Raw genomic sequence first — 25,050 nt, forward strand, 5'->3', positions numbered from 1 at the left:
TGTGAACGACTGAGCCTTTCCAGGAGGCTCCTTTCATACCCAATCATGATACTATCACCTGTTACCAATCAACCTGTTTACCTGTGGAATGATCCAAACAGGTGTTTTTGGAGCGTTCCACAACTTTCCCAGTCTTTTGTTGCTCCTGTCCCAACTTGCTTGGAACGTGTTACTGGCATCATATTCAGAAGAAGATATTTACAAAAATCAATAAAGCTGATGAGGTAAAACATTAAATATATTGTCTTTTTACTGTTTTCAATCGAGTGTATGAAAAAAAGTATAACAATCTGTCACCATTAGGGGTTCCCTCTGTCAGACACATTTATAAAAGGAGAAAATAATACTAATATAATAATTCTGCATCTCGAATGTGAGCAAATCCCACTCAGCCTTAAACACCAGGCTGCACTCTGTCCCTTTAACTTGAAAAGGTCGTTTAGTTACACCTCAGTGAATTCAGAGCAGACACTGAGGTCAAAGACGGGGTAGAAACAAAGTGAGATAAACATTATTTTTGGTGACGTGCAGTCTAAGCACTGTGCAGAATGGTGCAGAATGGTGCAGAGCCTTGTTTGAACCAGACCAGTCACAGTATGCTTATAACAAACATCCTCAAACTACCTCCAGGTTTGGTTTAGTTGGCTGTAGCTATTTTCATCGAAAGTGGTGGGATTTTAGTGCAGCAGCACTGCTTAGGCTACATAGCTGACAAACCTTTCTAGCACCCACCCAATCCATACACCAAAATAATTAAGATGAGAAAAAGATGCCAGAGCTGACATTTGATGATAGTTGGCTTTTAAACGTAACCCTTTAACTTTAACCCTGTAATATGTCAAGAAATGATGCAAGAAGTGAGCAAAACAAAATCAGACATTTTGTGAAACCTTTCCATTTAATTAACGACACTTCTCTGATCTGCATTTAAACAAAATTTCATCTTTGTTTACATTACATTCACTCTCTTGTTCTAATAAGTATTTGTAGCTGAATTACAATAGTCAGTTCACCTCCTTCAAGTTCTTCTCTAATATAACACACCAGTTTCCCTGGTCATGGTAGCTGCTCTGCACTTTGACTCCAGCCACCTGAGCACACAGCTGCTCCAGCTCCCCCTGCTGGAACACGTGGTAATAGCGGTGAAAAACAGGCACCGGGATGCTCTCACACTCTGACTTTGGAGTAGAAGTGGAGGTCTGAGTAATGTCACCACTGGCATTGGGTTTAGATTCGGGGCCGTGTGTTACATTACTGGTATCCTGACCAGATCCAGACATATTAGGCTCCAAACCTGGACTCGGATCAGGGTTACAGTCTGATCTAGTTGTAGAAGTCAAACTGTAGGCTGAGCAGTAGTTTTCTGAAGTCTTTTTGGAATTCTCTTTCCTTTTATCCTTTTTCACACCCTCTCCTGGTTCCTTCTCCCCTCGTCTATTCCCCTCTTTCAGGTGCCAGGGAACCAAAAGGTCCTGGGTGGTGAAGGATGTGCGGTTGGTGTGCACACCAAGTTTGCCATCAGTCACTTTGCTAACATCTTGCATGTTGTTTACAGGCCTGTGGCTGTTTTCTAAATGCCTGCTGGTATGGATACTGGATTTCTTGTGAGGTTCCTGGCTGTCATCTGATGTATTGTTAGTGGGGCTGTGGTTCTCTGGATGCTGGTCTTTCTGGTCTTTGAGGTACTTGGACCTCTGCTTGTTGTACTCTTGTTCAAAAGCCCAAACATAGATGAGCGCTTGACCTCCAGGCTTCAAAAGTCTCACCAGCTCCCTCACTGCAGCCAGCCGACGCTCCTACAACACACAGGGTCCAAAAATCATGTTTTATCTAGACTTTCACCAAGGGAATGTGTCACAAAATTGTTTAAATGTCAGTAAACTTGAAAAGATTTCTTATCATAAGAACTACAAATTTGAGAACAGGATAATTTGGGATTTTTTCCAAATTTGGATCCATGTCCCAGAAGCCAAAAGCTGCAAAAGTTTCCTGTAATTGAAACAGAGGCAAAGTTTCTACGATCCTAAAAAGAAAACCGCCTTAAGAAGCCAAGTGACCAAAGAACAATTTAGTGTGCTTGTTGTTCTGTGTGGGTTCATCTTTCAGAAAAGGTGCAATATTGTTTATAATTGAAATGAAGGTGTTACTAGTGTGTGTACCTATTAATTGTGTGTGTGTTTGTGTGTGTGTGTACATTGTGTACCTGTGTGGAAAAGTGGTGTATGACAGCTATAGAGATACAGGCATCACAGGAGGCTGTCCGCAGAGGGACACTGAGAGCATCAGATACAAATGCCTGGAAACCCCTCTCTGCACAGATTTGGATAAGAGCACTGCTACGGTCACAGCCAACCTGAAAAGAGAAGAAACACGCACACACACGCACACGCACATGTACAAAGTCCAAACAAAACCAAGGGTTGAATTATTTCTTATTTCCAGCTATAATACAAAATCACACAGAAATCAGCAGAAACAACCTTTTATTGTAACTTAAGCCAGTAAGAGGACAGAGAGAGTACAGAGACAGAGTGGAAAAAACAATAAAAAGGGATTTAAAAGTGAGGAAACCACACAGAGGATAGTGGCAAGGAGATAAAGTACACAGAAAGAGGGATAAAGGACAGAAGTGACAGAAAAACAGAATTGAAGCACATAAAAAAAGCATAGAATAAGGAAGCTGGGAGGAAATGTAAATGTAAAAGGAAGAAAAACAGGGAGGGAGGGGACTGGATGACCGTACTAATAATTTTTAACACATTCTGTCTCTGGGAGCAGTTCAATCAAGCCTCCTCCTCCTAAAAGAGACAGAAGTGGTAAAACACAGTGAGAAATACTACACACATGCGCAAGCAGATATGCAAACACACAAATGTCAAACATTTTCATTTCAATCAAAACTGGGGGGGTTAACAGTTTCAATCTGCAAAGGGAGAGAGCAAGAAGGGCCGAGGGAGAGGAGGCAAACAGAAAAGAATAACAGCAGATTCAACTCAGAAAGTTGGTGTGTGACCTACATGATCATGGTCTTCTCAGTAATGATTTATCACGGTTACAGTTTAAGTCAGGATAAGCTGCTTACACGCACCTCCAAATCCCAGAAATGAATGTCCCAGTGTGCATACGTAAACAGAAAATGTAGGATATCGCCATGGAAACTGAGCTAATGCAAACAATGACAACTGGCAGAAAATCCGAGTGAGAGCAACACAGGCTTCAGCAGCCATGATATCATCCGTAGGCGTGTAATTGTGGTTTATTTAGCTCATTTTTAAATTACACTTGGGACAACTTAAAAACAAACTATCTTCTAACAGATTAGAGATATTTCCCTTCATGGGAGCAATATGATGTGCTGTAGTACCGAAGCATGCAAACCTCTGGCCTCTCCCGCACTTCATTCTGGAGCAGAGAGGTCTGGCTTATGCAATACTGCAACTGGGTGCTGAGGACTTGACACAGCTTCCTCCTTTTCATTTCACATTAGTAGGAATGCTGAGCAACAAGGCTGTGACCTTTGCAGTGTCTTTTTGTTGTTTGCACTTTCAGTGTTGGTAGATTTAAGGCCTTTCCTAATGCGCAACTTTTTATTCTCTATCTCACAATTGAGACTTTATTAAAGGAATGGTTCTAAATTTTGGGACAGAAGTTAACAGGTGGACACCCAAGATTAGTGTCACCAATTCAGTATCTGAGCAAATGTGCAATATGGTCACAATCTCCCCTTCTGTTCCTGAGTTATGGTCTTGAATAATGGCCAGACAGGAGTTTTTGCAGAATGTTTGACAGTGACGTTGACCTTTGACCTGTTGGATATAAAATGCTATCACCTCACAATTTTATCCTATGAGATATTTATGTGAAATATTGTCTCAATTAGCATATGAATTCTTGAGTTATGGCCAGAAATGAGCTTTATGACATCCCAGTGACCTTTGACCACCAAAATTCATCGTTGAGTCCAAGTGGACATGAGCGGAAAATTCGTAGAAATTCCCTCAAGGCGTTCCTGAGATATCACGTTCATGAGAATGAAACAGACAGACATCCTGAAAACATATCAGCTAGGATAAAGAAGTCCTGGCTTCATTACTGTGCTTAATGCACAGACATAAGAGTGGCATCAGTCTTATCATCTCACTCTCAGAAAGACAACAAATAAGCATATTTCCCCAAATGCTGAACTAATTCTAAAGTCTTACAAAATATTGCAACACTTGATGTGGTTTACACAAAAAAAACAAAGTAACATTATGATGTACAGTTGTTTCGCTCATCTCCATCAAATTGGTCTAAAAAAGGCCTCATCCACCTTGTCTTTTTGATGGTCTGGAGCCTCTGCTTGTATCTGTGAAGTAGCAGTTTGTCTCTCCTGCCACTGATTTGCAGACTGTAAGTGTAACAGCCCTTGCAGTTATGACATGTTTCTGCACATAAATGACTTCTGACATTTTATAGTAATGATAACCTAAGAAGCAGTCGCAATAAAATTGGGAATGGAAAAGGAAATTTCCCTACAGGGATCACTAAAGCATCACACAATGACACACATTATGGTAATACTCACTGCAATCATCTCTGGGTTGACACCCAGGTATTTCCCATTTCCACAGCCCACATCAGCCAGCACGCTGCCAGGCGGGAGCGAGGACAGGAAGCGGCAAACGCGAGGCCAGGGGGAGTGGCGAGTGCTGCTGAAGTGCGAGGCGATGGCGTCGTACACTCGGTGCACGTACTCCTCCTCCAGATGTGCTGCGTCGGCATGGCAACAGGGTAGCGAGGGGGGAGACGGCGGGGAGGCCGAGGGTGCTGAGGGAGCTCTCTGACTGTCACAGGCAGAGGGGAAGGCTGGAGAGAGAGGGAGGAGATGGAAGGCGGTTGAATGGCGGGTGCCATTACATTCAGCTAAGGCTCGCTTTCACTCGAATAGCGGTGCTCATGTTACAGTACGCTAAGATTCTCACCACAGCGGCAAGGTTCATGTCTGATCTTGCGAAAAGTGAATGAAGTGCGGGTGCCACGCTTGCTCAAAGTGAGATTGCTGTGGGTCCCGAGGTCAGGCGTTTTATGGGCAGGGGATTGTGGGTCGCAGGCTGGTACCATGTCAAATTTCCGAGGTGTAATCCTGAGAGGAAAAATATGAGATAGTTATAGTAGTAGTGGTTGACTCACACAAACCCTGAACCTTTCACTGTTTTTTTTTCTTCATGTGTGAAGGGATTAAAACGTGGAAAGAAATTCACAAACAAACTCTATTGTACAAAAATATACAATACATAAAGTATGAGTATGCGCTATCACACAGGAATAGAGGAAGGAGGAAGACCTGTCACTCCTCAGTCAATCAACCTAAAGCTCATGTCAGGATAAACTGACTCCTAGTGGGGGAGGCCGATCCACAGTGCAGCTCACCCATGTGTCCAGAGGTATCTGCTCTCTCCCTTCATCACCAGGAGGCTCCGTCCAGGCAACACCACGGCAACAAGACGACCATCAGGGTGACGGAACTCCATCACCGTCTGTAATAACACACACATGCACAAGCATGTGCAGGCATTACAAATAAGATCTAGACCTTTCATGAAATATGTGCTTTAATTTAGTAAAGTAAAATAGTGAAAAAAATCTTTCTTGAGCCTTTCGGTATTGATAGTAAAACTCAATAATCCATTTGTAATGAATTAAACTGAGTTCTCATATTGTTCATGCAGAATTACAGTGTGACTCTGCTGTTCTACTACGTCACATGAATCGTTGATCTGATTGGATGAAGTTAGTACGTGACAGATGGATGGTCCATCCAATCACCTGCCAAGTATTTTTTTTGAGAGTGCCTGCACTTTTCTAGTTTTCCAGGGACGACTTCCCAGCTGGTTGTGTGTAACAAACCGTCTGGTGAGTCAAGTTACTCCAGACCTTTAACATCATAATTGAATAGAACATGAAAAAAACATCCTCAGTTCTTCCTTTTACTCAACAGTTTTTCTGTGTGACGTCACACAGAGGAAAAAAAAAACACTCTCTCTGTAACAACCAGCAGACTCCACCCCAGCGTCGGTGTTTGATCCTAATGTTTCCCTACAGCGCATAACTGCATGAGCTCTGCTGGGAAATTACATCTACACAATTTCAAACTGCATCTGTCCAACTTCTGACAGCAGGAAAATTGGATTTTGTGAAATAGAGGTGTGTGAGTGTGTGTGACAGAGAGAGAGTGCATGTGATTGTAGGAGAGTGATGTACATGCAACACCAGCAAATTATCAGAATCAGACTAACACCATGACTGATGTCTCTCTCTCGCACACGCACACACACGCGCACGCACGCACGCACACACACGCACGCACACAGGCAAGACTGTGCTGTTTCCATCTGACATGCAGTAGCCAATAAATGAAACTGGTGGATTGTGACTAAATCAATGGTGATGCTGGCAGCTGCAGGACACTTTACTACAAGACCATCATTCTCACACACACAGGCACGCAAGTCCACACACACACGCATGCACGCACGCGCGCGCACGCACGCACGCACACACACACACACACACACACAGTTATTTATTTCCTCTCTCTGAACATGAAGTTTACATGTGTTTTTTTTTTAAGTGTCACAGTGGAGAAAACCAGTCCCACTGTGACATCACAGTGTAAAAAATGTAGTCATTTGTGATGTCACAGTTGCCAGAGCACAAGCTATTGTGACGTCAGAGTAAACAGATTAAAACCCATTATAATGTCACAGTGGAATGAGGCATCAAAGGTGACAGAATATAAACAATTGTGATGTGGTGACTGGAGTGGACTGAACAGAACTAACTGTGATGTCAGCGTGAACAGAACACAACCAACTGTAATGTCATAGCGGAATGAAGAAATTGTGATGTCACAGTGGAATAAATGCTTTCAATTTTAACATTGTAACGGTTGCCGTGTGTTTTAATCAGCAACAAGAGTCAGTTTAGTGACTTTTGACTTTGTGGAGGCACTGAAATGATTTCAGCTAAACCCAATCGGGTGACAGACTGAAAGTGACATTTTATGACGCAAGAATCGAAATCGTAGCTGGATTAACTTGTTACACCCACAAATTATTAACATACACAAAAAAACACACCAATAAGGGTGGGTCCAAATCTCCAGTACACTGGGTTACTCGTGTACCAGAGCTTGGTTTTAGGCATGAGGTGAGCCCTCTCTTTGTGTAAAAAGGTTTACCACTTTTGTTTCATATTTCCAAATAGTCTTTGAAATATGTTATTATATCCTCTATAATCATTATACTATAATATTCATAGAGTCTTGTCTGAGTTTTTAGTTGTAAGTAAAAAAAAAAAAAAAAAACAACAACAAAAAAACCCACAATGTGAACATGTTGGTCATAATGCTGGAAGGTTGTACCCATGCTTTGGCAGCCTCTATTCAGTGTGCGGACACATTGCTTTTCAATATTGTTTTCCCTCCAAACCAAATATCATGCGCCTAACATACAGTACAAATCTCCCCTGAAGACCTACGACAAGGAACACACTGCACTGCACACACATGCCGTCTGTCAGCCTGCGTGTATGTGACAGATGCTGTGACAGATGACAGCTGATTGATAATAGAGCTCCTGCTTTTCAGACAAGCAGGGACAGATGGGTGTTCATCTACAGCAGTCAGCCTGCAGAGACTAAAGCAGCATCCCAGTCCCAGATCGCACCATCCGATCACTTCTGGAATAGTCAAGGACGCAGCAGTGCCCAGTGTTTACAGGAAAATCTGAACCTCCTCTGTTCATTAAACCAGGGAGACGTGACACTTCTAACAGAGCCATGAACTACGTACTATATGAATACAAGGCCACAGTGAGCAAGAAATTGTGACTGTATATATGAAGTGTGTCAGAGAGAGAGAAAAAAGAATGAGATGTAGGTGACAAAATGTTCTCAGTCAAATCACAAGGACACCAAATCCAAGCATACTGTTGCACACACTCATCTCCGACAGTTGTGCCTCCTGAGACTCATGAATCACACTGGTCAGTGAAGTGACGGTTAATTTGACCGATCAAACCTCGGACAGAAAAGCGGACTAATGCATAGACAAGTGTCTGATAGCACTATATTTCCATTTATGCTCATGCATTAACTTTGCATGACTGTCTTCTGCTAAAATATGAGAGCTGCTTTCTTTAGACCAATACTTTTTATCTTTAAATGTGTAACTTTCATTTTAATTATGGACGAGTGCACGTTGGTTCCAGCTGCCCAGAGGTCTGTGGTGAGTGTTCCTCTGGACCATGTCAGCTGGAGATTATGCAAATGTTTAAATCGTAAAATGATGGAGTGACTTCTTACCTGCGCCCCCAGGCTCAGTGACAGGATGGTGTCCTCGAAAGCAGAGTGAGTGTCCACGTGAGGAGGAATACCTGAAAAGATTATAGACACACATGGAGAATTAAAATAGTTAGACCTGTCGAAATGCATGAGTTTCTTCACAATATAAATGTTAAAATCTTTCAACTTGCTTGCAGGGCTTCTGATGGACTCACTGAAGCGTCTGTGATGTGTGAAACTCAATAATAAATTTGACTTCATGTGCTTCTCATTAATAATTTCAAAATCCTTATTTCAGCCCTAAAAGATTTGCCAGCCCTGTAAATCTAATAATAAACAACCAACAGGAAGCAAAGACTTTGTTTATCCCTCATTGATGCGTGTTGGAAACATTCTGCTGCCACCTTGTGGTAGAAGACAATAGACCCTTCCTGTCTGCACGCATGTTTTGTAAGAAAATTTGATGGACTGCTTTTACTTGACTTCCTCTCCACATACAGTGTAGCTGCAGCCTCTGAAATAACTCCCCACATGAATGAAACATCTGTCTAAACATCTGTTAAATTCCCTCTGCATGCCTCATTAAACTTAATACAGTACTGTACTGATTAGGGACTGAACCCCTCCTAAGTGCAAACATCGATGTTTTTGTGATTTATTCATTAATGTTTAACTTTTTTTTTTCATTTTCTCCACGTATGGTCTGTCATGTTTAGCCTTAATGATTACCTGTGGATCTTAGTTTAATTAGCTGTATGTGACAAAGTAACTCATTACAGACATGACTGAAATAACTCACCCTGTCCAGACTCGTACTGGTTGACAGTCAGCTGGTCTGGCATGATGTTGATGTGTTTGTTCTTCACACACCGCTCCAAAACAGGTAGACACTCATGAGGAATACCTGGACACACACACACACACACACACACACACACACACACACACACACACACACACACCTGCTCTGTTACGTCATCCTAACTTTCGGTCTTAATAATTTTCAAAGGATGTAGCATTTTCTATGAAAAAAAAAACTAAAAGTAAACTAATTGAATCTCAGCGGATTAAATAATAATAATAGTATATAAGATGATAATTCTCTGCCTGACAGTAATGACTGCAGTCTCCCCTACTGGTAACTATAATGACAACAACACACAGCAAAGCAAGCAGTATCCCAGAATCTAAGCAATGTAATCAGTGAGTAAATTCTTATCTTACATGATTGGAATAATGGCCAAATCCATTAAAACACAACCAATCAAACCCTGATTGTAAAAAAAAAAGTATTTGGATATTAAAAAAAAAACAAGTTTACCTGCAGGTAATGGCTTGTCCTTATCCACATTGTTGTTGTCATAGCGAAATTCAAAGCCATAATGTTTGACTCTTCTGTGCTTCAGAGCTTTCTGAGCTACAAGATATTACAATGAAGAACAGGTGAACAGTTTTCTAGATTAAAATGACACAAACTTAAAGATGATTATTCATGATTCATTAAGGCCATTGATCATCGAATATGAGTGCATCGACGCACAATTTTACATTTACAATTCCAATAATTTTTCAACATAACTGTAAAAGCCTGATGAGAAAGACTATATTTACTCAAGTACTGTACTTAAGTACAATTCTGAGGTACTACTATCTTAATTGAGTATATCCAGTCTATGCTACTTTATACTTAGATGCTATAACATTTTGGAAGCCAATATTGTACTTTTTACTCCACTACTTTTGACATCATTTGTTAGTAGTCAGTTTGCAGATTCAGAAAGTATAAATCAACTAATAAGTTATGATGTATTATTATGAATTTAACTACACCAGCAGTATATAATTTAGAAACTAGCCATACCTTTACCAGAAGCAACATTATTGATGCTTACAATATCATATATATTATTCTGAAACGGCCATTCTTAATAATGAGTGCTCACTATTACTTGCATTATTTTTACACTATGGTATCATTACTTTTAGACTTTGGTTCATGATCAAGTTTCTGGGTGAATATTACGACAAGTTAAGAACTAAACACAAACCAACAAAACACATTGTGCAGCCCCTCACCAATAACATCATTAGTAGACGACCAGTCAATGGCTTCAAGCAGTAAAACCTCTTCCTCTGGAGAAACAAAATCTTCCACCAAGATTAATCCCTCTGGCAAAGACACAGATGCCTCCTCTTCACAGGTTACTGTATACACACATTAACACAAACAAATCAAATGGCCGTCTTTAGTAATCCAACTGTAAAATGTAAGGTAATGCATCTGTGGGTGTCAGTGTTTTAGGCAAGTACCTGAGTGGACATAACTGAGGTAGAGTGTGACAATGCTGTCTCCACATTGCAGCTTTTCCCCATTGAGGTGGGTGTGGGCTTTCCGAGCACACTCTTCAGATCTGGAAACAGAATGACAGTAATGTCGGTGTGAGTTTCAAAGCAAAATGTTGCAGAAAGGTGTGATATAGTGCTGTCTGTGCAGCACCCGTACCTGTATGTGACGAAAGCATAGGGCTTGTGAGGGTGCATGATCAGCGCCTCCAGCTCTCCCATCTCTTTGAGTGCTGCAGACAGCTCCTCTCGACTGACACCGTTCCCCAAGCCGCCATTAGCCACCACCAAACTCTGCAGAGGAGACAGAGGTACAGTGTTTGTTTTTATAAAGACCAGTTTAATGACAAAAACAAGTAGAAAGACTACATCCAAAAACAGGCTGAAGGTCTGAACCAGTGACATCATCACCGCTTGAGATATCAATGTATTAAATCTGACACCACCAGAATGAATAGCTTCTTCCCCTACTGTACACCTTACAGTCATCCAACACTCAACACACACCACAGTCAACGTATACAATGTCAGCGCTTTGCATCAGGCTTCTATTCATCCTGAAGGGGTTTATTTCTTCATAGAAACCTGCTCACTATACATTATCCCGCTTCAAACATGGCTTACTACTAAAGCATTCAATCAATAATGTGACACAAAATAGTGATTGAAACATATTTTATTGATTTAAAATAAAATCAATAACTGCTCTCACTGCGCAGCGGCACTGACAGAAAAACACATGCATTGCATAGCAACCGCCTGACACATATACATAGAACATATTTCTGTCAAATTTGAAAAGTGTAGCAAATGACAAGTCTGCTGCAAAGCCTAAACTGCTATCATTATACATTTACATAACTAAAATCAGTACATACATGCCAGCTAATTAGCTTCTACTAGCATACCTTCTTAAAAAAAAACTCTCACTTTTATATTAAACTCATACTAGCTGAAAATACCTTTGGACTGTTCTATTTTGCAGCTATTAGACACAATAAAACACATGTTAAAAGAAGTGGAAGATACATGTTAGCTAACTAGCTCTCTTTTCCGACAGAGTCCACTTCCTTTTTTATAAATGTATTTTTGTGTGTTACCTTGGTGGGCTGCGATGTTGTACTGATGCCTTCATGTTTCAGCAAAGTGTGACTGGCTTTGATCTGTTTTCGAAGAACTTTCTTCTCTTCTTTACTCCTTCTCACGGCCTTCACGTTGTTTTCAACACTAGGATCCATCGTACGTCATTTTCTTTATTCCGGGTGCAACAAGCCTTAAGCATCGATAGTTCCCGAGGACTCGCCTACCAGTCCAGCAGCACTTGTGTCTCTTTTCCTCCTTTTGGTTTAAATTTTTCCTGATTAAAGTCACTTCATAAATTCTGTATGGGCTAATTTCTTCTGATTTTACTTTTTTGTAGAAAAAAAATCAGAGTATCCTTTTGAAAACTGGGATTGTGTGCATGGTGCACTATAGTGTGTTGCTCATTCTCAATGTCTGGGTTGGATCCATGGGGGATGATGATTACTTTTTAACTTTAGATGGGGTCATAATGTTGCTCTGAATCTGCTGACTCTGTAAGGAGGCCACAGAGGTCAATCAGAAACCCCCATTGAGTAATGCAGCTTTATGAAAAACCATCTGTTGCACTTTTTTTATTTATATTACTTTTTATAGTATTTGAAGTCGACGTATTCAGATTCAAAGGAGAATAGGAACATAGGTCTTCCACCTGACATGCCACCATTAGGGGAAGTGGAGCAGGAGATGGATGTGAGCCCACCTAGGTGGAGAGAAGTGGTGGAGGTGGTTAGGCGTGCAAAGGCTTCTTCGGCCCCAGGGCCTAATGGAGTCCCCTACTGTGTCTATAAGAGTGCACCTGGCATCTTAAGGACACTATGGAGATACCTGAGAATAGTTTGGGAGAAACAAAGTATTCCAAGAGCATGGCGCAGGGCAGGAGGTGTCTTCATCCCTAAGGAGAAGGAGTCATCGGACCTTAGCCAGTTTCGGATGATTTCTCTCCTAAATGTTGAGGGAAAGATTTTCTTTAGTATCGTAGCACAGAGGCTGGCTAAATACTTAGAAGGGAATGGTATGATAGATACGACAGTGCAAAAAGCAGGGATACCAGGATTTGCGGGATGCTTAGAGCATACTAGCATGATTTGGCATCAGATTCAGACAGCTAAGAGGGAGAAAAGAGACTTGAATGTTGTATTTTTAGATCTGGCTAATGCGTTTGGGTCAGTGCCACATAACCTTATTTGGAGTTCCTTTGACTACTTTAAAGTGCCGGAGATAGTTGTTAACTTGGTGAAAGCATATTTCCAAGACATCAGACTGTGTGCAAGTATCGCAGAGCTCACAACAGGCTGGCAAAGATTGGAGGTTGGTATTATGGCAGGATGTACAGTGTCCCCGCGAGCTTTCACAATGGCTATGGAGGTAATTATTAGGGCTTCCAAGTGGGTCGTAGGTGGAGAGAGACGGCAGAATGGAATGCGTCTTCCACCAATTAGGGCTTATATGGATGATATGACACTGCTAACTTCAACAATGCCATGTACAAGGAGGTTGTTAGATAAAGTCAATCAGAATCTCAAGTGGGCTAGTATGAAGATTAAGCCTAGTAAGTCAAGGAGTATTTCAATATACAGAGGAAAAGTAAGTGATAGAAAGTTTGCTATAGATGGTGAGGAAATCCCAACAATTAGGGAGAAATCAGTTAAGAGTCTAGGACGGTGGTACAATGTGGACCTGAATGATGTTGAACAGGTTGTGCAATTTAGAAAGGATGTTGCAGAAGGGCTGGAGAGAATAGATAAATCAGGGCTCCCAGGAAAACTGAGGTTGTGGTGCTTGCAGTTTGGCTTGTACCCTAGGTTAATGTGGCCAATGTCAGTATATGAAGTCCCATTATCTGTAGCAGAGAGAATGGAAAGGCTAGTTAGCTCTTATATTAGAAAATGGTTGGGTGCTCCCAGGTGCTTAAGCAATGTAGCTTTGTATGGGAAAGGAATGCTTCAGCTGCCAGTATCCAGTCTAACAGAGGAGTTTAAATGCACTAAGGTTAGGACAGAACTTTTATTATCTGGGAGTAAGGACATGTTAGTTAGCAATGTGGTTCCGAACCCTTCTGGGGGGAGGAAATGGAACCCAAGGGCAGCAGTGCAGGAGGCAGAGGCAGCTCTTAGGCATGCAGAAATAGTAGGAAATGTTCAATTTGGCCGGGGAGGCTTGGGGCTTGGCCCAGGCAAACCAGTGTGGAATAAAGCAGGTCTAAAGGAGAAAAGAAAGCTTGTAGTGGAACAGGTGCGTAGACAGGAGGAGTTGTTAAGAGGGGCAAAAGCAGTTGGTCAAGCCAAACAGGGACAATGGTTGAATTGGGAAGGTGTTGAGAAGAGGAAACTTAGTTGGAGGGACCTGTGGAATATGGAGGAAGGCCGTATTAAATTTCTGATAGGGGCGACATACGATGTGTTGCCAACCCCGCAGAACCTAAGTCTCTGGGTACAGGGCGATCAATCGTGCCCACTCTGCTCAGGTACAGCAAGTTTAAAGCACATTTTGTCAGGTTGTAGAATTAGCTTATCACAAGGCCGGTATACATGGCGGCATAATCAGGTGCTGAGAAGCTTAGCCGCAGGCATTGAGGAGAGAAGGAAGCAGGTGAATTCTGGAAGTTCTAGAAAGGAGAGGTTAGATGTGCAGTTTGTTCGAGAGGGGGAGAAAAATAAAGCTGCTAAGTCAGGGAGAAAGCAGGTAGGTGGCTGCCTGGTAGGGGCTGATGATTGGCAAATGCAGGTCGACTTGGGAGGAAAGCTAGTTGTGCCCCAGGAAATAGTTTATAGTAATCTGAGGCCAGACATTGTCTTATGGTCCATGAGTAAAAAGACTGTGTATTTTATTGAGTTAACAGTCCCTTGGGAAAATTCAGTGGAGGCAGCTTATGAAAGGAAGAAGACTAAGTATGCAGATTTAAAGACAGAATCTGAGCAGAGGGGATGGAAGACCAGGGTCTGTCCGGTTGAAGTGGGGTGTAGAGGTTTTGTTGCAGGGTCAGCTGTTTCACTGTTGAGGGAGCTGGGAGTGCATGGGCAAAATTTAAGAAAGACAGTGAGGGAGATGTCAGATGAGGCTGCTAGGTCTAGTCAGTGGATATGGATCAGGAGAAATAATAGTAGTTGGGGGGTGAAATAGGGACAGTGAGGGAGGGGGGAGGGGGCAGAGGACATGCATGCCTAACCCGGCAAGAGAAGAGGTTAAAGTCTGAACAAGACACCTCTCCTCTGCTCTGCTTTCCCCGCCCCATCTTCTCGCGCTGCCAATAGGAAGAGAACCAGGAAGTTTAGATAAGGTGGGGGTGTGGCCAGCTAGAGTCTCTCTTTGGGACCATGCGGCCTGTTCAGGTGAGTTTGCGTGGTAAGATACAGAGTTGGCTTGTTTTTTGATCTTTTTGGTTGTTTTCCTGTTTTGTTTGCTTCTTGAAGGAAATGTTAGGGTTTGTTTTCCTGCTCTGTTTGCTTTTTGAAGGACATGGTAGGGTTTGCTGCTTCTTGAAGGAAATGTTAGAAGAGGCTGTTAAATCTAGTCTGTGGTTTAGGCCTCCACCTTCAGCACCCTCTAAATTTTCCACCCCCTACCCGAACAAGGGTCTGTATCCAATCCCTACTTTCATCTTTTGACTCTACCTCTTTATTTTCCATCCCCTACCCGAACCAGGGTTTGTATTCCCACCCCGCTTTTTCTTGGTGCAGTTGGTGAGAGGCAGGGGTAGATGATGGTAGTGTGGCAATCAGCAGTTACATGTGGCATCTAGGCCTGTGGTAGCATTGTAGCAGCTAACAATAGCTAAAGCGGTGAGAGTACGATAGTATCTTAGCAGTTAGTATTGGTAGCTAGCAATTAACATTAACAGTATAGGTGAATCTAGCTTTATTGTCTTCTTCTGTTCCTCTTAGCAGGTAGCGGTTAGCACGTAACATTAGCTAAATGGTAGCATCGGAACTGTATTGTCTTCTTCTGTTCTTCCTAGCGGTTAGCATTAGCATTAGCAATAGTTAAATGGTAGCATCGGTACTGGCCACTACCTGGAGCATCTCTGGGTCAGTTGAACGTGGCGGTGCTGTTTGGATTGTGTAGGAGCAGTGTGAACTGGCACTAGGGGGGGTGACTCTGGGACGCCGGAGTTCACTGCCTAACCTCCTGGAGGTGTAGTGGGACTAAGTAGGCGAAACACTGTTGAAGGGAGGTTTCCACCTGATGACCCCCTGAGACGTGTTAGGAATCACTGCTCTTTGGCAGGTATAGAGGCAGATTAGAGCTCCAAGGTTCTTCACTGAGAATGAATCCTCTTTTTGAGCACAAGTATCTTGTGTTTAAATTAACTTTAACTCAAGCATGGCACAAAGAATGGCTAGCCTGTATGATATGAAACAAAAACTAGAGCAATAAAAACCTGCTAACAAGAACAATGGAAACACTTTTCACACACTTATACTAGACAGCACAGCATCACACTCTGTTCTTATGTTTATGACATGAATAAAAAGGCACAGTTCATCAGGATTTCATGATACAGTAAAATGAAAGTGCAGGCAATTAAATGTGCAATGTAAACAGTAAATCGTGAATCTTGATAGTCTCTCTCTGATCCTTAGATCCAATATAAGGAAAGAAAATCTTTGTTACTCAGTTGTACTTGGTATCCAAACCTAACTGCTGTCCTGTTTGCCCTGTGGCTCCATTATATAGGACCTCAGGCCTGACGGCAAATCTGTGCTACATGCCTTCCTAATCTCCCAACAAAAGACTGACAAAAATGCCCCAGGGATCATTCTAAAGGCCCTTCAAAGTTGATACTAAGGGATAAAAATGTAAGTATATTGGGGGCTATCCTGGAGAGACTATTTCCAATCCCATTTTTATCCATATCATCCATCCATCATCAGACTCCACTCAAGTTCTGGCAACTGAGGATAATCTTGCATTATGCGAATTAAAATGCATTACCACAATGGGCTAGTTGGCTCACTTCTTATACATGCTTTTCAACAAAACAAAATACCCTGCATATCAGAACAGATGCTGATCAGATACAAGCAGTCATTCATGTTCAGGCGTGTTGGTAAAGTGTAATTGATGCATTCTGTATATTGTTTTGTCTTTGGTGCGATGCCTTCCCTGGCTGCCCCTCTCTGTCTGCTCAGATGCTGTGTATCAATTCCTCTGCAGCCAGATTAATGACTCTACAGGCCCTCTAGGTGGATGTCTTTGTATGTGCATGATACATTTGTGCATGTGCATCGGCCTGTGCCAGTGTGCGTGTGCTTTAATACGCTGGTGGGTTGTGTAACAAAGCCCTCACCTGTCCTCAGCCATCTCAATAATTACTGTGCCAGGCTGAGCTGCTGGCCAGTGGGAACCCTTCGTCGTCTTAACAGCACGCTCTGTTTAGTCTACAAAACAACAGCTGGTCACACAGGAGACCATGGCTGCCCTCTCCAACATGGACACAACACTCTGCTCCATCTTGTTTTTCTAAACAGTCAAATAAAATGCCATTCTTTTATGAGCATTTGATGACACCCAGAAATAGGTTCATTAGTCAAGGAAATAATCAGGGCCAGTACCAGCAAGGGTTACAGCTTTTGCCCCCATTTCTTAGCATTCACAACATTTTCATCCGATGAACTTTGGCAAGAGAGGCAGGTAGAATAAATTCTGCCTCAATTTTATTGCCTTTTAGCTTTAGGTCCGTTTAGTACAGGCGTGTCAAACCTATTCCATAAAAGGCTGTGTGGCTGCAGGTTTTCGTTTCAACCAATCACGGGATGACTTAATTATCAGCTGAAGACTGAGATCAGCTCATTAAATGAGTCCAGCCTGGTGTGCTCCTCCTTGGTTACAACGAAAACCTGCAGCCACACGGCCCTTTATGGAATCAGTTTGACATGCCTGAGTTAGTAGCTGCTCTGGAACTTTTCAGGCATATCGCTCAATCTGCCTCAGCACATGGAGTAGTGACTTGTATGAGAAAATTTACATATTTTTCTGAGCGCTAAAAAGAATTTTCATCCAAGTTGGCTTGAAAGCTGAGGTTCAAAGTAAATTTTTGACACTGGACTCAGCAGTTGAGAAAACAATGTCACCAAAAAGTCCCGATGAATGTCCTGATGAGTGGTCCGCCAATTAGGATCATGTGACATCATCATCTGTTTCCAGAGTCAACAAAAACCCTTTGTATCTCATCTCATTAGTAGAATTTTAAAGGAGTTGTGTCTAAGAATTTTTGTGTGAAACACTAAAATTTGCTAAAATTATTGACATCATTTTAAGCAATAACATTTGTGAGAGTATGTCTAAGACGTCTGTGTATTTTGTTGCAGAGATATCTACTTGCTAACCAGCTAGCCTCAGTAAGTCTTGTCTTGTAACACTACTTTGTACCTCAACAGGCGATTGTGAGTTACTGGATCGTCCAGTTTGCCCTCAGGCCTACATGAGAGGATGAAGAGGTAGCCCTGCCCTGAGGACTATGACCAAGACTCAAAGATGCAGGAAACAGGAGAGGAACGAGAGGGAGGTCGGACATCAGTCAGCCAACTTCAGAGGCCTGAGTCGGGTTGCGGCCAGGTCAGCCCCAGGGTGCCAGGAGCCAAATCTGGCTTCTGTCGGTCTTGGAGGCTGTGTTTGGTCCAGATCTGGCCCTGGTCACCGGGAAGCTGCTTAGCCCGGTTTTGTGGCAGCTCTGGTTCTGGTGTCCATTCTGGTGCCACTCCCTGCCAGCATTCCACACTGGGTCCACCCTGCCCCAGACCTTAAAACTTCCCCCTCCTGATGGCCAAAGCTCCGGTGGAAGTGGTGTGAACATTAACGCTCACCCAGAGCCCCCAGTCTGTGTAGAAGCAGGTATTAGGACTGTTAATGGTTCAATTCTTACGTATAGTTCCTTTAAGAATATATTTACCGAGTTATTTCAGAGTTGAACTTTTGAGCAATGAAAGTCTCAACGTTCTGCCAAGTGGAAATGTCACTTTAAGGTTATCAAGATGAGATTAGAAGGGAATGTCCCCTGCCGATGCTCAAGGGCAGCTTCACCTTACACATCAGCCAAGCTCTGAAAAAGCAGCGTAAAGGTGAGAACTAGTTTGGAACTACTTGTGTGCCCTGAGGCATGCCATCACCCTTTGAAATGCAGGGCCAGCAGCCACATGCCAAATGCCTGTTGCTGGCATCTTTGTATTCTAATTAGTTGGAGACTGCATGATGGAGATGGACGGATAAAGAAACCAGATTGTGTTTTTAAAAATAGCGATTCTGATCTCTGTCTCTCTCTAGAGACTCTGTGTAAGCAGATATCTGTTTGTTCTTGGAGAAAGATGAGTGATAAAAACTGTGGTGATGAAACAGCAAGGTGAAAGTGCAGAAATATATCTGCCAGAACTGCACAAGGGTTTTTCCATGGACATGATGACGCAAGAGAAGGATGGAATAAAACAGTGAAATAAATAATAAAGATATATACACAATAAAGATATATACACATATGTGCTCTATAAGGTTTGATGACATATGCATTTATGCATTAATTCTCAGATATGGTCCGATTGACGTGAGGGAAGGAGATCAGCCGATTCATTGACTAATAAGGGATATAAGACAGAGATAGAAGTTAATAGTAGAGGTCTTTAGCGACAGCTCTGATGTTCAAACATAATATTTGAAGTTGTCAAAATATTAACAGGCCTGAGTGTTGTGTTTGGTGATCCATCTGGTGTGTGTATCATCTCTCTGTCGGGATGACAGTCAGCTGAGATGAATTCCTGTCTCTCCGCCAATCACTGCTGCTATAGTGGAAAAGATTTAGACACTTTAAATGAGTAAAGCTGTGGGCTAAATAATTTTTCAGTGCCAGCTTTTTGTTGACTATCATGCAAGCTAGCCAACGGGACATTTTGTGTTCTCTGAATATGAGCATTGAGGCAATGTTTTCCTGAACAACACATTTTCTGCATAAAATCTCATACTTTTTCAATATTTTTATTGATTGTCAGATTGATATATCATTTATTTACCTTTGAAATTACAACAAAAGTGAAATAATAGCTGTACCTATATATCTTTTGGCATTAATACAAAAGTATGTGGTAATTCATGACTTGTGAACTACTGCATTACCAGTATCATAAAAATACTAGATTTTAAAGGACTCACGTCTTTACATTTATGCTACTGTAAGAATGAAGCTGGAGCTCTCAGCTGTTTAGATGTTTCCCCTTGTTTCCAGTCTGAATGCTAAGCTAAGCTAGTCATCTCTTGGGTCTAACTTCATATTAGGGGCACAGTGTTCAGTCATTGCCCATTAAAACACGTTTTATTGACATTTAAAGGGCTCCCTGCACAGGCCTCGTTATTTGACGGACTTGTAGTTTAAATTAACATCACTAGATATGAAGATACAGCCAGGTGATTAGCTTAGCTTAGCATAAAGACTGGAAGCCAAACTACAACTTGTCATTGTCAGACTTTGGTTTCTGTATGGATTAAACAAATGACAAATAGATACATGCTTCCCACTTTGTCTACAGTATTTTTTTTTATTTGCATAACATTCATAGGTAGCAAGCAAGAAACTGTCACCAGTTTCACCTGATAATAAACAGTAGTCTTATTGCAGGACATATAGGCACGTACACACATGTTCAGCCACACACACACACACACACACACACACACACACACACACACACACACACACACACACAGTGTCCCAGAATGTGTGGAATGGTGTCTCTGAGGCCTTGTTGACACCCCTCTGTCTCTCCACTGATTTAGAGGGTAACCCTGCCAGCACTTTTCTATCTTAAACACACACACACACACACACACACACACACACACAGCTGTCAGAGTGGGCTGTGGTCCACCCTGCACAGAGATGCCTGCACACCTCGCCTTGCTTTATTCGATCACTCCAGCACTGGATCCCTATGACAATGGGAATCCCTGGGTCAAATAGTGATTGGTCCGACACTGGCAGAGCAGGAGGGCGATGAAGTGGCAGCCGTTTTGATCTGTTAAATCCTTTGGGAATGACCTTGGAATCCTGTGATGGAAAGATTTAAGAGAGCCGTGCTCATGCACACTTTGTCCTGCTGTGACCCCTTTGTGTACAGCAGAAGGTGTGTGTGTGTCAAGGGGGTTTAACATTAGTTCACAGATAACAGCGTTTTAAAGCAGCTGTCAAGTGTTAGATGAGCTGAGAGGTTCGCTGTGGTGAGCTGTCAAAATCCTTTTCTTAGCGCCTGCATAACATAGAGGAGGAACAATGTAAAAATACAATGGGTATGCACAACAACAAAACAGAGGAAAAAATTCTCCTTCCTAATTAACATCTATAATAATAACAACTACAATATATCTAGGACTAGTGTGTAGGATTCAGTGGAATCTGGTGATGAGGCTGCGGATTACAACCAACTGAATACTGTCGCCTCAGCCCTCGTTGTCTATTCTTGGCTACTGTAGAAACTAGTGATCCACGTTTTCCAGTTCTGATTTGATTCTGATACCTGAATCTGTCGATACTGAGTGCCTATCAAATATCAGTGTTTAATTAATGAGCTGTATGCCTCACTGTGTAAGGCACAGGTAAGCCTGCATCCTTCTCTTGCTGAGTGGCAACAAAGCAGCGAGCCCCGCAACTAAAAAATTAAGTGCCAAAAACTGCAGTTCCTCAAATGGCCACTTTACTGTTCAAGCATGAGATGAATATCAGTCTTCTCATCTAACTGTGGGCAAGAAAGCAGACATGCATATTTCCCCAAAATTATTTTCTTGAAATATGTAGATAGAGTTTGATTGCTACAAGTTTGAGGTATGGCAAAACTTTGTTACATCTGAAAATCTTTCAGATTTTCCAACATGGGAACTATAAAAAAACATAACCTGCTTTGCTTGTACTTGTGTTGGTGCCTCTTTGCCCATTAGCCTGTCTGCACTGAGGGCAGCAGAATCTGATTTAGCCCAGCTGCCTGTGTCTGCTGATCCATCAGTAAAGAGATACTGATTTAGGAAGGATGCCAGCTACTACGTGCAACACTGCGACATGACCTCCACATCCTTCTGTTGTCTTTCATGACTGCTGTCATCCAGCAGCCAGAGAGAATATTGAAAGTAACAGAAAGACAGACAGGATTGTGTTAGCCATGATACTTTTCAAAGTACCTAAATAACTATGTTAATATTTCCTGACAGCATGATGAGTTGTGGCATCAGCTGTATTTAAACCCACATTGCTGCTGCTCTTTTTTTCCCCTGTGCATAGCTTCTACCCAAATACTGAGTGATACTGTTACAGTTTCCTATATCCATCAGAAGATGTGAGTATTGTGTTTGGAACAACTGTAATCCACCTAGTATCTGCAATAATGTTTTATAAATAACCCTCCTCTGTTGTGTGTGTGTGTGTGTGAGAGAGAGAGAGCGAGGGAGAGAGAATCTGTATGGTTACAGATGGGAAACACTCCAGTGGACGAGATTGTGGAAAATAACACACTCTATTGGTTGTTTAGTTGGTGTGTGACATCAGTCTGTGTGTATGTGAAACATGGGCGGTCCGCTGAGGATGGCTACTTTAGGAGCGGGCCCTTCCCCTGGCCACCACAGAGAGCTGGAGACGATCAGCTGCAGATAGATGCTACAGAGTGCCACAGTTGAGAAGTTTCCAGCAAGAGAGGGTGAAGAGAAAGAAACGCTGCACTGCTGGAACGCATAAGAACATCTGCTTTCTCCTCTTCCTGTTTATAGTGAGGTCGCTGCCAAAGGGGAAAGGTAATGACTTATTGTCTACATCTAATTGTGTTATTATTGAACCATGTTGTCATTGTTGGCAGAATAATGTCGGCTACCCGTCCAGCCAAAACTTTTCAAATCTGCACCTGACTGCTAAAAAAAAATGCAAAAACAATGCAAAGCAAAAATGTGACCTTTGCATCCATCAACAGCTTTGCCCTGCAGTTCTTTCTAACCTAATCAAGTGCGTATTAGTGTGTTATGTATGCTTTCTGGGTGGGTGCGTCATTCCCATGTGAGTATATGAGGGGATATTGTGGCCCCTTTCCTTGTTGAGTGATGGTAACTGTGGACAGATGTAGCGACGTGTCTGAGCAGTGACTGATCCCTCTAATCTATGATAACAAAGAAGACAAATACACACACACACACACACACACACACACACACACACACACACACACACATCACAAGTGGCACTGAAGACACACACACATAAACATGCACTAGTATTGTTCACTGCCATCTGGTTTGCCTTGGCTGCCATCTTAAAGTGTCAGGGGTGACACAGGAATCACCAGATGATACTTCAGAGAGTGAGGAAGGAAGTTGGCGAACGTAACTAAATGTATCATGAATAAAATTTTGATGCATTACCTCATCCGTGAACGTGATTTCTGAGTTATGTCAGATTTATTTTCATCAGCAGTGGTGGCTGTTTAACAATGAAGACAACTCCCATGTTTCCACGCTACTTCACGATGCCATCAAGCTACATCTTTTGTTGTTTTGTTCATTGTTTTGACTGAGGGACCCCTAGTGGCTGAAATGACATACTGTGCATTTAACTCATATCTGTCATTGCACACCTCTCAGGTCCAGGACACTACTCAAAAGAGGAGCCACACCTCTGTAAAAAAATCTGCATCCTTCCTCCTCTCCTCCTGCTCTCCGTCCTGTCTGAGACACCACCATGGACCGCTCAGTGAAGGAGCTGTTCCTCAACTTCATGATCGTCTTAATCACCGTGCTGCTGATGTGGCTGCTGGTGAAAACTTACCAGGACTGAACCGAGGAGCAACGAGAAAGAGGAGATGAACGAGAGGCGGAGGAGGTGGAGGGAGCCCAGCATGGTTACTGCTGATTGATTCTTGTGCAGGCAGTGTTTACATCTTTTCTTTTAGCCTACATTCACTGGTCTGGTCCAGAGCTCTAGTATTCCAAGTGAGGTCAAAAACCTGTGTTTGCCACAGCCAGGTGAGCACAATGTCGATGACAAACGAGTCTGGGATCTGTATTTGTGTTTTGAGATGTTTTTTAAATGAGGCCCCGGAATTCTGGCGAGAGCCAAGGGGGAACAGTGAAGATGGGAGGGCGAATAAATGAAATTAACAGGGATTTGAACCTCTTTTTCACTGTGGAAACCTTTAAAGAAAACATGTAATGTCACTTTAAACAGTAGTAATTACATTAGCCCATGTCACTGTGTCATTCATGTGACCATTGATACACTGAACCATGCTGTTGTGTCCATTGTTCTGTTTTTACCAAGTGATGAATGTGATAAAGTGCGAATATAAGAAGACATCAACACACATAATGAGGCGTTGTCTTTATGTTGACTTCTTGCCATCAAGCAATCTTTCATTTGTTTGATTCTTTTTCTGTTTCAGTACATAAACACATTATGCATTCATGACTTACACCATGAAGCCTGTATTTTTGTGTTGTATTCATTGAAGCTGCAGAGCATTTCTCTATGATACATGTACAGTTGCACATTTCCTCCAAACAAGCAGGTATTGGAGTAACTCAGGTGATCTACCTATATATATATATATATATATATATATACATACATATATATATATATATATATATATATATATATATATATATATATATATATATATATATATATATGAGAGAAGCAGCACATGCATGGACACATGACAGTCTGAAGCAGAATAAAGGCAAGTGTTCAAGTGTTGGAAGTGAAAATTCACCCAGATTAGTTGCACAGTATTAGCATTATTTTAGCTGAGCTTAATATTATGTAAAATATTGATTGAAGTTTATGAAAGACCCACACAAACATAGTGTAGGGACTAATGAGATGTTTCCTGTAATGTTGCCATACCCAAATATTTAGATATGTTCAGGCTGTAAAATCACCAAATGCAGGAAAAAGACTGACTTCTTCCTGAAGTCTTCTATATTCTAGCTGTAGGAGAGCTGATGAATTTACAGTACTGTGAGTTCTACTTCGGGTGAATTCTCATTTCCAAACATACTAAGCTGAAACAAATATTCAGGTACTAAAATAGGATTTCTAAAATAGTCTTCTTCTCAGTAGGGTTCCTCCATGGGAGGGACCACTTGTTGACTGACACAAGAAAGATCCTATGACAGCAGGTGCATCACACATACAAAGTTAGGGATCAAATCTATAAATAAAAAAATAAATAAATTGTTTGGCTCGGGTGCTCTCGTGTTATGATGATCTGTGAGAGATGTGGTGTTAGTTGAAGACTGTAACAACACAACACCAGGTGTTGGTCTGTCAGCTGTCCGTCATGCACA

General features: G+C 42.0%; 2 protein-coding genes across 2 annotated transcripts; one reads left to right on the top strand and one right to left on the bottom strand.

The window, feature by feature from the left end:
* Positions 1-202: 202 nt before the first annotated feature.
* Positions 203-11,906, bottom strand: alkbh8 (alkB homolog 8, tRNA methyltransferase). The gene is made up of 12 exons (XM_041940572.1): positions 11,769-11,906; positions 10,829-10,962; positions 10,636-10,736; positions 10,402-10,530; positions 9,647-9,742; positions 9,125-9,229; positions 8,347-8,417; positions 5,413-5,519; positions 4,965-5,125; positions 4,568-4,848; positions 2,204-2,353; positions 203-1,796 (listed from the first exon to the last, which is right to left on the bottom strand). Exons 1-12 carry the CDS (start codon positions 11,904-11,906, stop codon positions 1,005-1,007), a joined length of 2,265 nt encoding a protein of 754 aa, XP_041796506.1. The 3' UTR covers positions 203-1,004.
* A 10,439-nt stretch (positions 11,907-22,345) lies between these two features.
* Positions 22,346-24,163, top strand: LOC121609644 (sarcolipin). The gene is made up of 2 exons (XM_041941327.1): positions 22,346-22,506; positions 23,344-24,163. The coding sequence occupies exon 2, from the start codon at positions 23,441-23,443 to the stop codon at positions 23,534-23,536; it is 96 nt and encodes a 31-aa protein (XP_041797261.1). The 5' UTR covers positions 22,346-22,506; positions 23,344-23,440; the 3' UTR covers positions 23,537-24,163.
* Positions 24,164-25,050: the final 887 nt, after the last annotated feature.

This window comes from Chelmon rostratus, chromosome 7 (genome assembly GCF_017976325.1).
Source record: "Chelmon rostratus isolate fCheRos1 chromosome 7, fCheRos1.pri, whole genome shotgun sequence".
NCBI classification, from domain to species: Eukaryota; Metazoa; Chordata; class Actinopteri; order Chaetodontiformes; family Chaetodontidae; genus Chelmon; species Chelmon rostratus.